General features: G+C 47.7%; 1 protein-coding gene across 4 annotated transcripts in view; it reads right to left on the bottom strand.

Annotated features, from left to right (window-relative positions):
- The window catches only part of LOC139408272 (WD repeat-containing protein 7), a 333,290-nt gene that overhangs the window by 232,234 nt on the left and 88,076 nt on the right, over window positions 1-12,980 (bottom strand). For 3 of the 4 annotated variants that reach the window (XM_071151971.1, XM_071151969.1, XM_071151972.1), the window contains 3 exons: window positions 8,525-8,620; window positions 4,415-4,533; window positions 2,653-2,776 (listed from right to left, as the gene is read on the bottom strand). In XM_071151971.1, the coding sequence (XP_071008072.1) occupies window positions 2,653-2,776; window positions 4,415-4,533; window positions 8,525-8,620 (339 nt within the window). The remainder of the gene's footprint in view (window positions 1-2,652; window positions 2,777-4,414; window positions 4,534-8,524; window positions 8,621-12,980) is intronic. The other variant, XM_071151970.1, reaches the window with a different exon arrangement.

The following is a 12,980-nucleotide window of genomic DNA, read 5'->3' on the forward strand; positions in this document are numbered from 1 at the left end:
CGTCCCCGTGACGTCAGGGAAGCGGCGTCCCCGTGACGCCAGGGAAGCGGCGTCCCCGTGACGCCAGGGAAGCGGCGTCCCCGTGTCGCCAGGGAAGCGGCGTCCCCGTGAAGCCTGGCTTCTATTGATTCAGCCCACTATCAATAACATCTGACCTGTGTGATCAATACAGGAGCTGTGTGTAAAGAAACACAAGTCCCTCTCCCCACACGCGCGCACACACACATCTCTCTTCCCGTCTCAACGCCCACGCCGTACCACAGAAGCTCAATTCGAAGGCTTCGATCTGCCTCTCACAATCCATTATTTCGTTCCGTGTTCTGGTACATTTCTTTGGTTCTTCGTTGTTTAAAAATAAGAGCTCACAACCCCTCTATCCCACAACTTTTGTTCTGACGGACAAAGAGCACCTGGGAAATAAGTGTTGTAAAGAACTGAGAACACATTGAAACAGATAAAGGAAGGGCAGCTCTGACTGAGGTCAAAGGTTGGCTATAGAATATGACTGACTGAGGTTGGCTGTAGAATATGACTGACTGAGGTTGGCTGTAGAATATGACTGACTGAGGTTGGCTGTAGAATATGACTGACTGAGGTTGGCTGTAGAATATGACTGAGGTTGGCTGTAGAATATGACTGACTGAGGTTGGCTGTAGAATATGACTGACTGAGGTTGGCTGTAGAATATGACTGACTGAGGTTGGCTATAGAATATGACTGACTGAGGTTGGATATAGAATATGACTGACTGAGGTTGGCTGTAGAATATGACTGACTGAGGTTGGCTGTAGTATATGACTGGCTGAGGTTGGCTGTAGAATATGACTGACTGAGGTTGGCTGTAGAATATGACTGACTGAGGTTGGCTGTAGAATATGACTGACTGAGGTTGGCTGTAGAATATGACTGACTGAGGTTGGCTGTAGAATATGACTGACTGAGGTTGGCTATAGAATATGACTGACTGAGGTTGGATATAGAATATGACTGACTGAGGTTGGCTGTAGAATATGACTGACTGAGGTTGGCTGTAGTATATGACTGGCTGAGGTTGGCTGTAGAATATGACTGACTGAGGTTGGCTATAGAATATGACTGACTGAGGTTGGCTGTAGAATATGACTGACTGAGGTTGGCTGTAGAATATGACTGACTGAGGTCAAAGGTTGGCTATAGAATATGACTGACTGAGGTTGGCTATAGAATATGACTGACTGAGGTTGGATATATAATATGACTGACTGAGGTTGGCTGTAGAATATGACTGACTGAGGTTGGCTGTAGAATATGACTGACTGAGGTTGGCTGTAGAATATGACTGGCTGAGGTTGGCTATAGAATATGACTGACTGACAGGTTGGATATAGAATATGACTGACTGAGGTTGGCTATAGAATATGACTGACTGAGGTTGGCTGTAGAATATGACTGACTGAGGTTGGCTGTAGAATATGACTGACTGAGGTCAAAGGTTGGCTATAGAATATGACTGACTGAGGTTGGCTGTAGAATATGACTGACTGAGGTTGGCTATAGAATATGACTGACTGAGGTTGGCTGTAGAATATGACTGACTGAGGTTGGCTGTAGAATATGACTGACTGAGGTTGGCTGTAGAATATGACTGACTGAGGTTGGCTATAGAATATGACTGACTGAGGTTGGATATAGAATATGACTGACTGAGGTTGGCTATAGAATATGACTGACTGAGGTTGGCTATAGAATATGACTGACTGAGGTTGGATATAGAATATGACTGACTGAGGTTGGCTATAGAATATGACTGACTGAGGTTGGCTGTAGAATATGACTGACTGAGGTCAAAGGTTGGCTATAGAATATGACTGACTGAGGTTGGCTGTAGAATATGACTGACTGAGGTTGGCTGTAGAATATGACTGACTGAGGTTGGCTGTAGAATATGACTGACTGAGGTTGGCTATAGAATATGACTGACTGAGGTTGGCTGTAGAATATGACTGACTGAGGTTGGCTGTAGAATATGACTGACTGAGGTTGGCTGTAGAATATGACTGACTGAGGTTGGCTGTAGAATATGACTGACTGAGGTTGGCTGTAGAATATGACTGACTGAGGTTGGCTGTAGAATATGACTGACTGAGTTTGGATATAGAATATGACTGACTGAGGTTGGCTGTAGAATATGACTGACTGAGGTTGGCTGTAGATTATGACTGACTGAGGTTGGCTGTAGAATATGACTGACTGAGGTTGGCTGTAGAATATGACTGACTGAGGTTGGATATAGAATATGACTGACTGAGGTTGGATATAGAATATGACTGACTGAGGTTGGCTGTAGAATATGACTGACTGAGGTTGGCTGTAGAATATGACTGACTGAGGTTGGCTGTAGAATATGACTGACTGAGGTTGGCTGTAGAATATGACTGACTGAGGTTGGCTGTAGAATATGACTGACTGAGGTTGGCTGTAGAATATGACTGACTGAGGTTGGCTATAGAATATGACTGACTGCCCACTGATGTTATAGACTGTATCCCCGCCCGCACACCCGGCCCCACACCCCGGCCCCACACCCCGGCCCCCCAACACCCCCCACACCCCGGCCCCCACACCCCACACCCGGCCCCCCACACCCGGCCCCGCACCCACACGTAGACTTACGTGAGCTGACTTGATCCACGTACTGGGGCAGGTAGGGGGCCCACAGGTCGATGGTGTCCTTCCTGCCTGACTGACCAATCCTCCGCAGCTCAGCCAGGAGCAGGGCCTGGGCCGCTTCTCTCACCTAGTGGAGAAAGACCCAGGATATTAACATCAGTAGCTGACAACAGAGACAGCCCAACAGGAAGGAAATCAGTCAGTCTCTCAGGGTGTACGCTGGTGGACAGACACACACAGGTTATGGAAGCTAATAAAACACAGGTTATGAACCTGGAAGCTAATAAAATAATGTCATTTAGCAAACACTTTTATCCCAATCGCCTTAAAAATTTAAATGTGTGCAGGCATTTTCAAAATGGGTGGCCCCAGTGTGAATCGCCCCAACGACCCTTGAAGTCCGCAAGCGCCACGCTCGACCAACGGAGAAACACAGGACGGTTTACAGCAGGTGAGGAAGAGGAAAGAGAGTGAACAGGAGAGGAGGGAAGAGAGTGAACAGGAGAGGAGGGAAGAGAGTGAACAGGAGAGGAGGGTAGAGAGTGAACAGGAGAGGAGGGTAGAGAGTGAACAGGAGAGGAGGGAAGAGAGTGAACAGGAGAGGAGGGTAGAGAGTGAACGGGAGAGGAGGGTAGAGAGTGAACGGGAGAGGAGGGTAGAGAGTGAACAGGAGAGGAGGGAAGAGAGTGAACAGGAGAGGAGGGTAGAGAGTGAACGGGAGAGGAGGGTAGAGAGTGAACAGGAGAGGAGGGTAGAGAGTGAACAGGAGAGGAGGGTAGAGAGTGAACAGGAGAGGAGGGTAGAGAGTGAACAGGAGAGGAGGGTAGAGAGTGAACAGGAGAGGAGGGTAGAGAGTGAACAGGAGAGGAGGGAAGAGAGTGAACAGGAGAGGAGGGAAGAGAGTGAACAGGAGAGGAGGGAAGAGAGTGAACAGGAGAGGGACTTTAGAAACCGAGAACCCCTACTCATCTACCAATGACCCCCAACCCTGGCCGGAGCTAACCCCCAACCCTGGCCGGAGCTAACCCCCAACCCTGGCCGGAGCTAACCCCCAACCCTGGCCGGAGCTAACCCTCAAACCTGGCCGGAGCTAACCCCCAACCCTGGCCGGAGCTAACCCCCAACCCTGGGACTCTTGGTTAAGTGTTAAGACTGACTACATCACTTCTTCTTTTTAGAAGAAACATTGGTGTTGAAAATCCCAAATTGTTTGCATAGTCAACTTACACACAGCTCTGACACCCTCACTTATCCCACCAGACATGCCACCAGGGGTCTTTTCACAGTCCCCAAATCTCCAAATCCATCTCATATTGCTAAAATAAACAGCAAACCTGGTTTCAAAAAACAGATAAAAGAACACCTCTCCCCCATGTGACCTAGATAGTTTGTGTGTAAACATTGGTATGTAGGCTACATGCACTTTCATTTTTTAAATGCATGTCGTTCTGTCTTTGATCTGTTCTTGTCTATTGATGTTCTGTATAATGTCATTCTGTATTATGTTTCCTGTTTTGTGTGGAACCCAGGAAGAGTAGCTGCTGCTACTGCAACAACTAATGGGGATCCTAATAAAATTCCAAAAAACCAAACCCTCCACTAACCCCTCACACAGCTCCACTAACCCCTCACACAGCCCCACTAACCCCTCACACAGCTCCACTAAACCCCTCACACAGCTCCACTAACCCTAATCCTGGCCTGGCCCTGTTACTCTGTGCACCAGAGAGTTTACGTTGACATGTTTGAATAGATTTGAAATTACCTCCAGACAGCGGTCCTGCCAGCGGCGCGCCAACATCTCCAGAAGAGGTGGTCTGAACTTGTCCAGGCCCAGCAGGTCAGGCAGCATCACACAGTGCATAGCAGCCAGCTGGCTCCAACCTGCAGGGGTTCAAAACAGCAGCCGCAAGGTCACACAGGGCGACACAGTAACCTGGGGGGGGGGTTATAACAGCAGCCACAGATCAACAGTGACCTAGGGAGGGGGGGGGGGGGGGGGGGGTATAACAGTAGTCACATGGTAACACAGTAACCTGGGGGGGGGGGGGGGGGGGGGTTTATAACAGTAGTCACATGGTAACACAGTAACCTGGGGGGGGGGGGGGGGGGGTTATAACAGCAGCCACAGATCAACAGTGACCTGGGGAGGGGGGGGGGGGTTATAACAGCAGCCACAGATCAACAGTGACCTAGGGGGGGGGGGGGGGGGTTATAACAGAAGTCACAGGGCGACACAGTGACCAGGGGGGGGTTATAACAGCAGTCACAGATCAACAGTGACCTAGGGGGTGGGGGGGGGGGGGGTTTATAACAGCAGCCACAGATCAACAGTGACCTAGGGAGGGGGGGGGGTTATAACAGTAGTCACAGGGCGACACAGTGACCTGGGGGGGGGGTTTATAACAGCAGCCACAGATCAACAGTGACCTAGGGAGGGGGGGGGGGGGGGGTTATAACAGTAGTCACAGGGCGACACAGTGACCAGGGGGGGTTATAACAGCAGTCACAGATCAAGTGACCTAGGGAGGGGGGGGGGGTTATAACAGTAGTCACAGGGCGACACAGTGACCAGGGGGGGGTTATAACAGCAGTCACATGGTAACACAGTGACCAGGGGAGGGGGTATAGGGGGGGGGTTATAACAGCAGTCACATGGTAACACAGTGGCCAGGGGAGGGGGTATAGGGGGGGGGTTATAACAGCAGTCACATGGTAACACAGTGACCGGGGGGGAGGGGGGGTATAACAGTCACATGGTAACACAGTGACCAGGGGGAGGGGGGGTATAACAGTCACATCCGTTCACGGGCGCATTAAAAAGTCAAATAAAAATATTTGGAAGATCCTACAACCTTCAGACAGACATGAACAAACAGCAAGGAAGCAACCGGCGCTTGTGGACCATTTGAATAACTTTGAAATGTTATCAAAACACCATATGAATGTGGAAGAGAGTATTTCATATCGAACAATGGTATGCATCCTATTCACATATATCGTTCAAATATATGGGTCGGGGTTAAATCTTGCCGATTTGGGGATGCACGGCATACACAATGTGTTTGTATATGACCATCGTATGGTAGTATCCAACGCTGCCCCATACAATACGTACTCACCTTCCTTTGAGTTTGGTTCTGTTATGTACAACGCTAATAAAACACAGTTTACGCTGCCTCCACAAAGTACTGGTTGTGTTACAGCCCGAATTCAACATGGATTTAAAATAGATTTGTTTCTCTCTCACCTTGCTACACACAATACCCTCCTTATAATGACAAAAGTGAAAACATAGTCTGGAAATGTTTGCAAATGTATTTGAAAATGAAATACAGAAATCTAATTTACGTAAGTATTTCACACCCCTTTGCTGTGACTCCATATTCAGCTCAGGTGCATCTAATACCAGGTGCATCTAACATCAGGTGCATCTAACATCAGGTGCATCTAATACCAGGTGCATCTAACACCAGGTGCATCTAACATCAGGTGCATCTAATACCAGGTGCATCTAATATCAGGTGCATCTAACATCAGGTGCATCTAATACCAGGTGCATCTAACACCAGGTGCATCTAACATCAGGTGCATCTAACATCAGGTGCATCTAACATCAGGTGCATCTAACATCAGGTGCATCTAATACCAGGTGCATCTAATACCAGGTGCATCTAATACCAGGTGCATCTAACACCAGGTGCATCTAATACCAGGTGCATCTAATACCAGGTGCATCTAATACCAGGTGCATCTAATACCAGGTGCATCTAATACCAGGTGCATCTAATACCAGGTGCATCTAACATCAGGTGCATCTAACATCAGGTGCATCTAATACCAGGTGCATCTAATACCAGGTGCATCTAATACCAGGTGCATCTAATACCAGGTGCATCTAATACCAGGTGCATCTAATACCAGGTGCATCTAACACCAGGTGCATCTAACATCAGGTGCATCTAACATCAGGTGCATCTAACATCAGGTGCATCTAACACCAGGTGCATCTAATATCAGGTGCATCTAATACCAGGTGCATCTAACATCAGGTGCATCTAACATCAGGTGCATCTAACATCAGGTGCATCTAACATCAGGTGCATCTAACATCAGGTGCATCTAATACCAGGTGCATCTAATACCAGGTGCATCTAATACCAGGTGCATCTAACACCAGGTGCATCTAATACCAGGTGCATCTAATACCAGGTGCATCTAATATCAGGTGCATCTAATACCAGGTGCATCTAACATCAGGTGCATCTAACATCAGGTGCATCTAATACCAGGTGCATCTAATATCAGGTGCATCTAATACCAGGTGCATCTAATACCAGGTGCATCTAATACCAGGTGCATCTAACACCAGGTGCATCTAATAACAGGTGCATCTAACACCAGGTGCATCTAACATCAGGTGCATCTAATATCAGGTGCATCAGGTGCATCTAACACCAAGTGCATCTAACATCAGGTGCATCTAACATCAGGTGCATCAGGTGCATCTAACACCAGGTGCATCTAACACCAGGTGCATCTAACACCAGGTGCATCTAACATCAGGTGCATCTAACATCAGGTGCATCTAACATCAGGTGCATCTAACATCAGGTGCATCTAACATCAGGTGCATCTAACATCAGGTGCATCTAACATCAGGTGCATCTAACATCAGGTGCATCTAACATCAGGTGCATCTAACATCAGGTGCATCTAACATCAGGTGCTGACACAAATCAACTTAGGGGTGTGAATACTTATGTAAATTAGATATTTAAAAAAATAAAAAAACATGTTTTCATTGTCATTATGGGGTAAAAACAATTTCAAATAAATCCATTTTGAATTCAGATAAAATGTGGAATAATGAGTATGAACACTTTCTGAAGGCACTATAAAGGCATCTATGTCACTATCTTTGTAAAATTAGTAATTTATTATTTAGTTAAATCAAAGGCTTCGAAAAAATAATTACAACACTGATTTTTTTTAAAACTGCAACAAACAATTGTTTAATCATTTGCCAATATAGCATTGGATCTGCCTTTTGTTAAAGAATAAAAGGCCACTCAGGAGATTTACACAACTATATGTTGCACTGCAAATATCAGTGAACATATTTAGATTCGACAGAGAAAATGTTATAGATCCTTTTTAAAATGTTATTAATCCTGAAAGTGTACGTTTCTATGAATCTATTGAGTTAACTTGAAAATCTATGTTCTCTTGTGATTAAAGGAGGAAACGAAAACCACATTTTAGTTTTCCTATTTCAAAAAATTAAAAAAATCCACCTGGAAAAATGCTCATTGAATCCAGCTGAAAAATACAACTTGAAATTCAGCACTGCATAAAAAGAGAGAGAAAAAGCCAAGTGGGTCCTTGTGATTCAGCTGGATGTGTTGATGTTGGTTGTGTTTTCTGGTAGTCTCCCAGGCGGAACGAGCATGCACACACAGTACACACACACAGTACATACACACACAGTACACACACACACAGTACACACACACACAGTACACACACACACAGTGACATCTGGAACCACATTCACAAAGCATCATGCCTTATTCATTAGGATTTTATTTTAAAAAGCAGCAAAACAACTCCGATGCTTTGTGAATACAGGTCCTGTATAGGAAAGACTGACAAGACTTGGACAAATCACCAGGACAAAAAGACACAGACCAGAAGAGACAGACTGAACAACACACGACCGAGATGGGGCACTATTTGGACCAAGGGGAAGATGAGCGCATGGCAGATGAGGGGGGGGGGGGGGAACAGAGAGAATTGAAATTGAGAGAGAAAGAAAGATGAAGATAGAGAGAGTATATAGTTAGAGGGCAATGTTGTCAGGGGTTGGTTGTACCTTCGTTGACTGAGGGACAATGGAAAGCAGCAGGACCTGAGGGGAAAGCCCCAATGCCAGGACTGGTAGTACTGGTAGTAGCAGCAACAGCAGCGGCTTGCAGAGGAAATGAAAGATCAGTCAAGAGGGGAAAAATAAGAAAAAGAAAAAAACACGGACTCCACAGTTTTCAGGAGAACAGCAGTTAGTAACAGAGAGATGAAGAGAACAGAACAGAGAACCACAGAGTTTGGTTCGGGAGTTAAAGATGTCAGAAGATTTTCTAGCAAATTGATGTAAATATCAACAGTTGCAGTAATTTCATTTTAGTTTTAAAAAGGTGAAATGTTTTTTTTTTTTAATCAAATTAATTACAGAGCTCGGTTTGAAACCTTTTTAAATTTACTTCAGCCCAAACATGTAATTATTGATGTCATGAATCATCTAAATGTTGCGTTTTATAAAACAAATGCCATATTGTTTTTCAAACAAACCATAATACATTACTTTTTGTGACAAAAACAAGTATACACAGGACCAGTCAAATATTTTGGACACATCTACTCATTCAATGGTTTTTCTTGATATTTTCTACATTGCATAATACTAGTGAAGACATCCAAACTATGAAATAACACATATGGAATCATGTAGTAACCAAAAAAAGTGTTAAACCAATCAAGATATTTGTTTCAAAGTAGCCACCCTTTGCCTTGATGACAGCTTCGCACGCTCTTGGCATTCTCTCAACCAGCTTCACCTGGAATGCTTTTCCAACAGTCTTGAAAGAGTTCCAACATACGCCGAGTACTTGTTGGCTGCTTTTCCTTCACTCTGTGGTCCAACTCATCCCAAACCATCTCAATTGGGTTGAGGTCGGGTGATTGTGGAGGCCAGGTCATCTGATGCAGCACTACATCACTCCACTTCTCGGTCAAATAGCCCTTACACAGCTTGGAGGTGTGTTTTGGGTCATTGTCATGTTGAAAAATAAACTAATTCCTATCTGGTCTGGGCTTAGTGGGACTGGCATATCACTGCAGAATGCTGTGGTAGCCATGCTGGTTAAGTGTGCCTTGAATTCTAAATAAATCACTGACTGTGTCACCAGCAAAAGCACCCCCACACCATAACACCACCTCCTCCATGCTTCACGGTGGGAACCACACACCACCTCCTCCATGCTTCACGGTGGGAACCACACATGCAGAGAACATCCCCTCTGCGTCTCACAAAGGAACAGCGGTTGGAACCAAAAATCTCAAATTTGGACTCATCAGACCAAAGGACAGATTTCCACCGGTCTAATGTACACTCCTCGTGTTCCTTGGCCCAAGCAAGTGTCTTCTTATTGGTTGCCTTCTGTAGTGGTTTCTTTGCAGCAATTTGACCATGAAGGCCTGATTCACGCAGTCTCCTCTGAACAGCTGATGTTGAGATGTGTCTGTTACTTGAACTCTGTGAAGCATTTACTTGGGCTGCAATTTCTGAGTCTGGTAATTCTAATGAACTTATCCTCTGCAGCAGAGGTAACTCTGGGTCTTCCTTTCCTGTGGCTAGGGGTGCGAGAGATGGGTGAGGGCTGGGGGGGCCCGAGAGAGGGGTGAGGGCGGGGAACCCGAGAGAGGGGTGAGGGCGGGGAACCCGAGAGAGGGGTGAGGGCTGGGGGCCCGAGAGAGAGGTGAGGGCTGGGGGCCCGAGAGAGAGGTGAGGGCTGGGGGCCCGAGAGAGAGGTGAGAGCTGGGGGCCCGAGAGAGAGGTGAGGGCTGGGGGCCCGAGAGAGAGGTGAGGGCTGGGGGCCCGAGAGAGAGGTGAGGGCTGGGGGCCCGAGAGAGAGGTGAGGGCTGGGGGCCCAGAGAGAGAGGTGAGGGCTGGGGGCCCAGAGAGAGAGGTGAGGGCTGGGGGCCCAGAGAGAGAGGTGAGGGCTGGGGGCCCAGAGAGAGAGGTGAGGGCTGGGGGCCCAGAGAGAGGGCTGGGGGCCCAGAGAGAGGGCTGGGGGCCCAGAGAGAGGGCTGGGGGCCCAGAGAGAGGGCTGGGGGCCCAGAGAGAGGGCTGGGGGCCCAGAGAGAGGGCTGGGGGCCCAGAGAGAGGGCTGGGGGCCCAGAGAGAGGGCTGGGGGCCCAGAGAGAGGGCTGGGGGCCCAGAGAGAGGGCTGGGGGCCCAGAGAGAGGGCTGGGGGCCAGAGAGAGGGCTGGGGGCCAGAGAGAGGGCTGGGGGCCAGAGAGAGGGCTGGGGGCCAGAGAGAGGGCTGGGGGCCAGAGAGAGGGCTGGGGGCCAGAGAGAGGGCTGGGGGCCAGAGAGAGGGCTGGGGGCCAGAGAGAGGGCTGGGGGCCAGAGAGAGGGCTGGGGGCCAGAGAGAGGGCTGGGGGCCAGAGAGAGGGCTGGGGGCCAGAGAGAGGGCTGGGGGCCAGAGAGAGAGGTGAGTGCTGGGGGCCAGAGAGAGAGGTGAGTGCTGGGGGCCAGAGAGAGGTGAGTGCTGGGGGCCAGAGAGAGAGGTGAGGGCTGGGGGCCAGAGAGAGGGGTGAGGGCTGAGGATCTGTGAGAGGTGAGGGCTGGGGACCTGTGAGAGGTGAGGGCTGGGGACCTGTGAGAGGTGAGGGCTGGGGCCCAAGAGAGAGGTGAGGGCCTTTGGTGAGCAGGCACTCGCAGGCAGAGAGAAAGCTCAAGCCATGCAAACAGTGAATGACACCAGGAGGAGAGGAGAGAGAACGAGGAGAGGGAGAGAACGAAGAGAGGGAGAGAAGGAGGAGAGGGAGAGAAGGAGGAGAGGGAGAGAAGGAGGAGAGGGAGAGAAGGAGGCGAGGGAGAGGAGGCGAGGGAGAGGAGGAGGAGAGGGAGAGGAGGAGGCGAGGGAGAGGAGGAGGCGAGGGAGAGGAGGAGGCGAGGGAGAGGAGGCGAGGGAGAGGAGGAGGCGAGGAGGAGGAGGGGGAGAGGAGGAGGAGGGGGAGAGGCGAGGGAGAGAAGGAGGAGAGGGAGAGGCGAGGGAGAGAAGGAGGAGAGGGAGAGGCGAGGGAGACGAGGAGGAGAGGCGAGGGAGACGAGGAGGAGAGGGAGAGGCGAGAGAGAATAGGAGGAGAGGGAGTGGAGGAGGAGAGGAGAGGCGAGGGAGACGCGAGGGAGAGGAGGAGGAGAGGCTGGCAGACTGATAGCAGGTTATCGGTGTCAGAACAGTGTCTGTGTCCCTGGTCCCTGGTCCAAATCAAACCAAGGACCTGGCTTTTCATGATGAAGTCAAACACACAATAAATGTATATACGGATTAATGTAACTCAATTATAAAGGCTTTGCAGAAAGGCATATTGAATGTTATTTTTGTTGTTGTTGTTGCCGTGCGCGAAGAAAGCCGTCTTTCTCCAGTCCAACTGTCCCATAATAAAAAGACGAGAGACGTGATCCCCCCCCCTCGCTCCAAGCCCTTCATGTTCCTTAATGGCTGTCACAGCCTGAGAAAGCATTAGTTCCTCCAAATCCCTCTCATTTTAACAAGTTGCTACAACGGCTCACCACGCTGTTCAAAAACACTTACCAAGTGTTCCAAATTGCACGCTAATTCCCTTTATTATAGGGCACTACTTTCGTATTCCTTAGTTATATTTATAAGGAATCGGGTACCATTTGGAACGGAGCCCAGGCCTTTATCTTGGCACCAGATTTAAAAGAAGGACTCCATTAAAGAACACCTGATGATACAACCGTGGAACAGTTTTCACAAAACTCATTCAGATCAATAGAACAGGAAACGAGAGAAGAAGAAAAACCCTCTCCACGCTTTGGAGTAACTTTCGTTATCTCCTCAAAACCAAAATAAAAACCAGAATCAATAGCCACTATATACAGTGGGTATCATTATCTCTTCACATTATGCGGCGTTACAAAGCGGGATTGAAATAGATTTAATTGTGATTATTTATTTTTTTTGTCATTGATCAATACAAAATACTAGATAATGTCAAAGTAAAGAAACATTTTTTATTAAATTAAATAAACAAGCTGCATTATTAACTGAGGCAGTACAGCTGTCTATAAGGAGTAACTCAGAACTATATATATATATATATATACACTATATACTATATACTATATATATATACACACACACATTTTCACAAATGACTAACAATTAAATCACTTAAATAATTGGTGCATGAGTATTCACGCCCTTTGTTAAGGCAAGCTGAAATTAGTTCAGCAGTCAAATTTGGCTAAACAAAGTCTAGTAGTGAACGACCACTCCTTCCTCTGTCCCCCATACATACAATATCTGTAAAGTCCCTCAGTCAAGTATTGAATTTCAAGCACAGATTCAACTACAAAGACCAGGAAGTTTTTCACTGCCCTTCTTATGAGGCTTTTGATTGGTAGATGGGTAACAATAACAAAATCAGACATTTAATATGTCTTTAAGCATGGACCCGTTAATAACGCTGCTGTATTAAAACCACCCCAGACACAAAGACGCAGTCGTCCTTCTGAACTG

The sequence above is a fragment of the Oncorhynchus clarkii genome, chromosome 5, assembly GCF_045791955.1.
Source record: "Oncorhynchus clarkii lewisi isolate Uvic-CL-2024 chromosome 5, UVic_Ocla_1.0, whole genome shotgun sequence".
NCBI classification, from domain to species: Eukaryota; Metazoa; Chordata; class Actinopteri; order Salmoniformes; family Salmonidae; genus Oncorhynchus; species Oncorhynchus clarkii.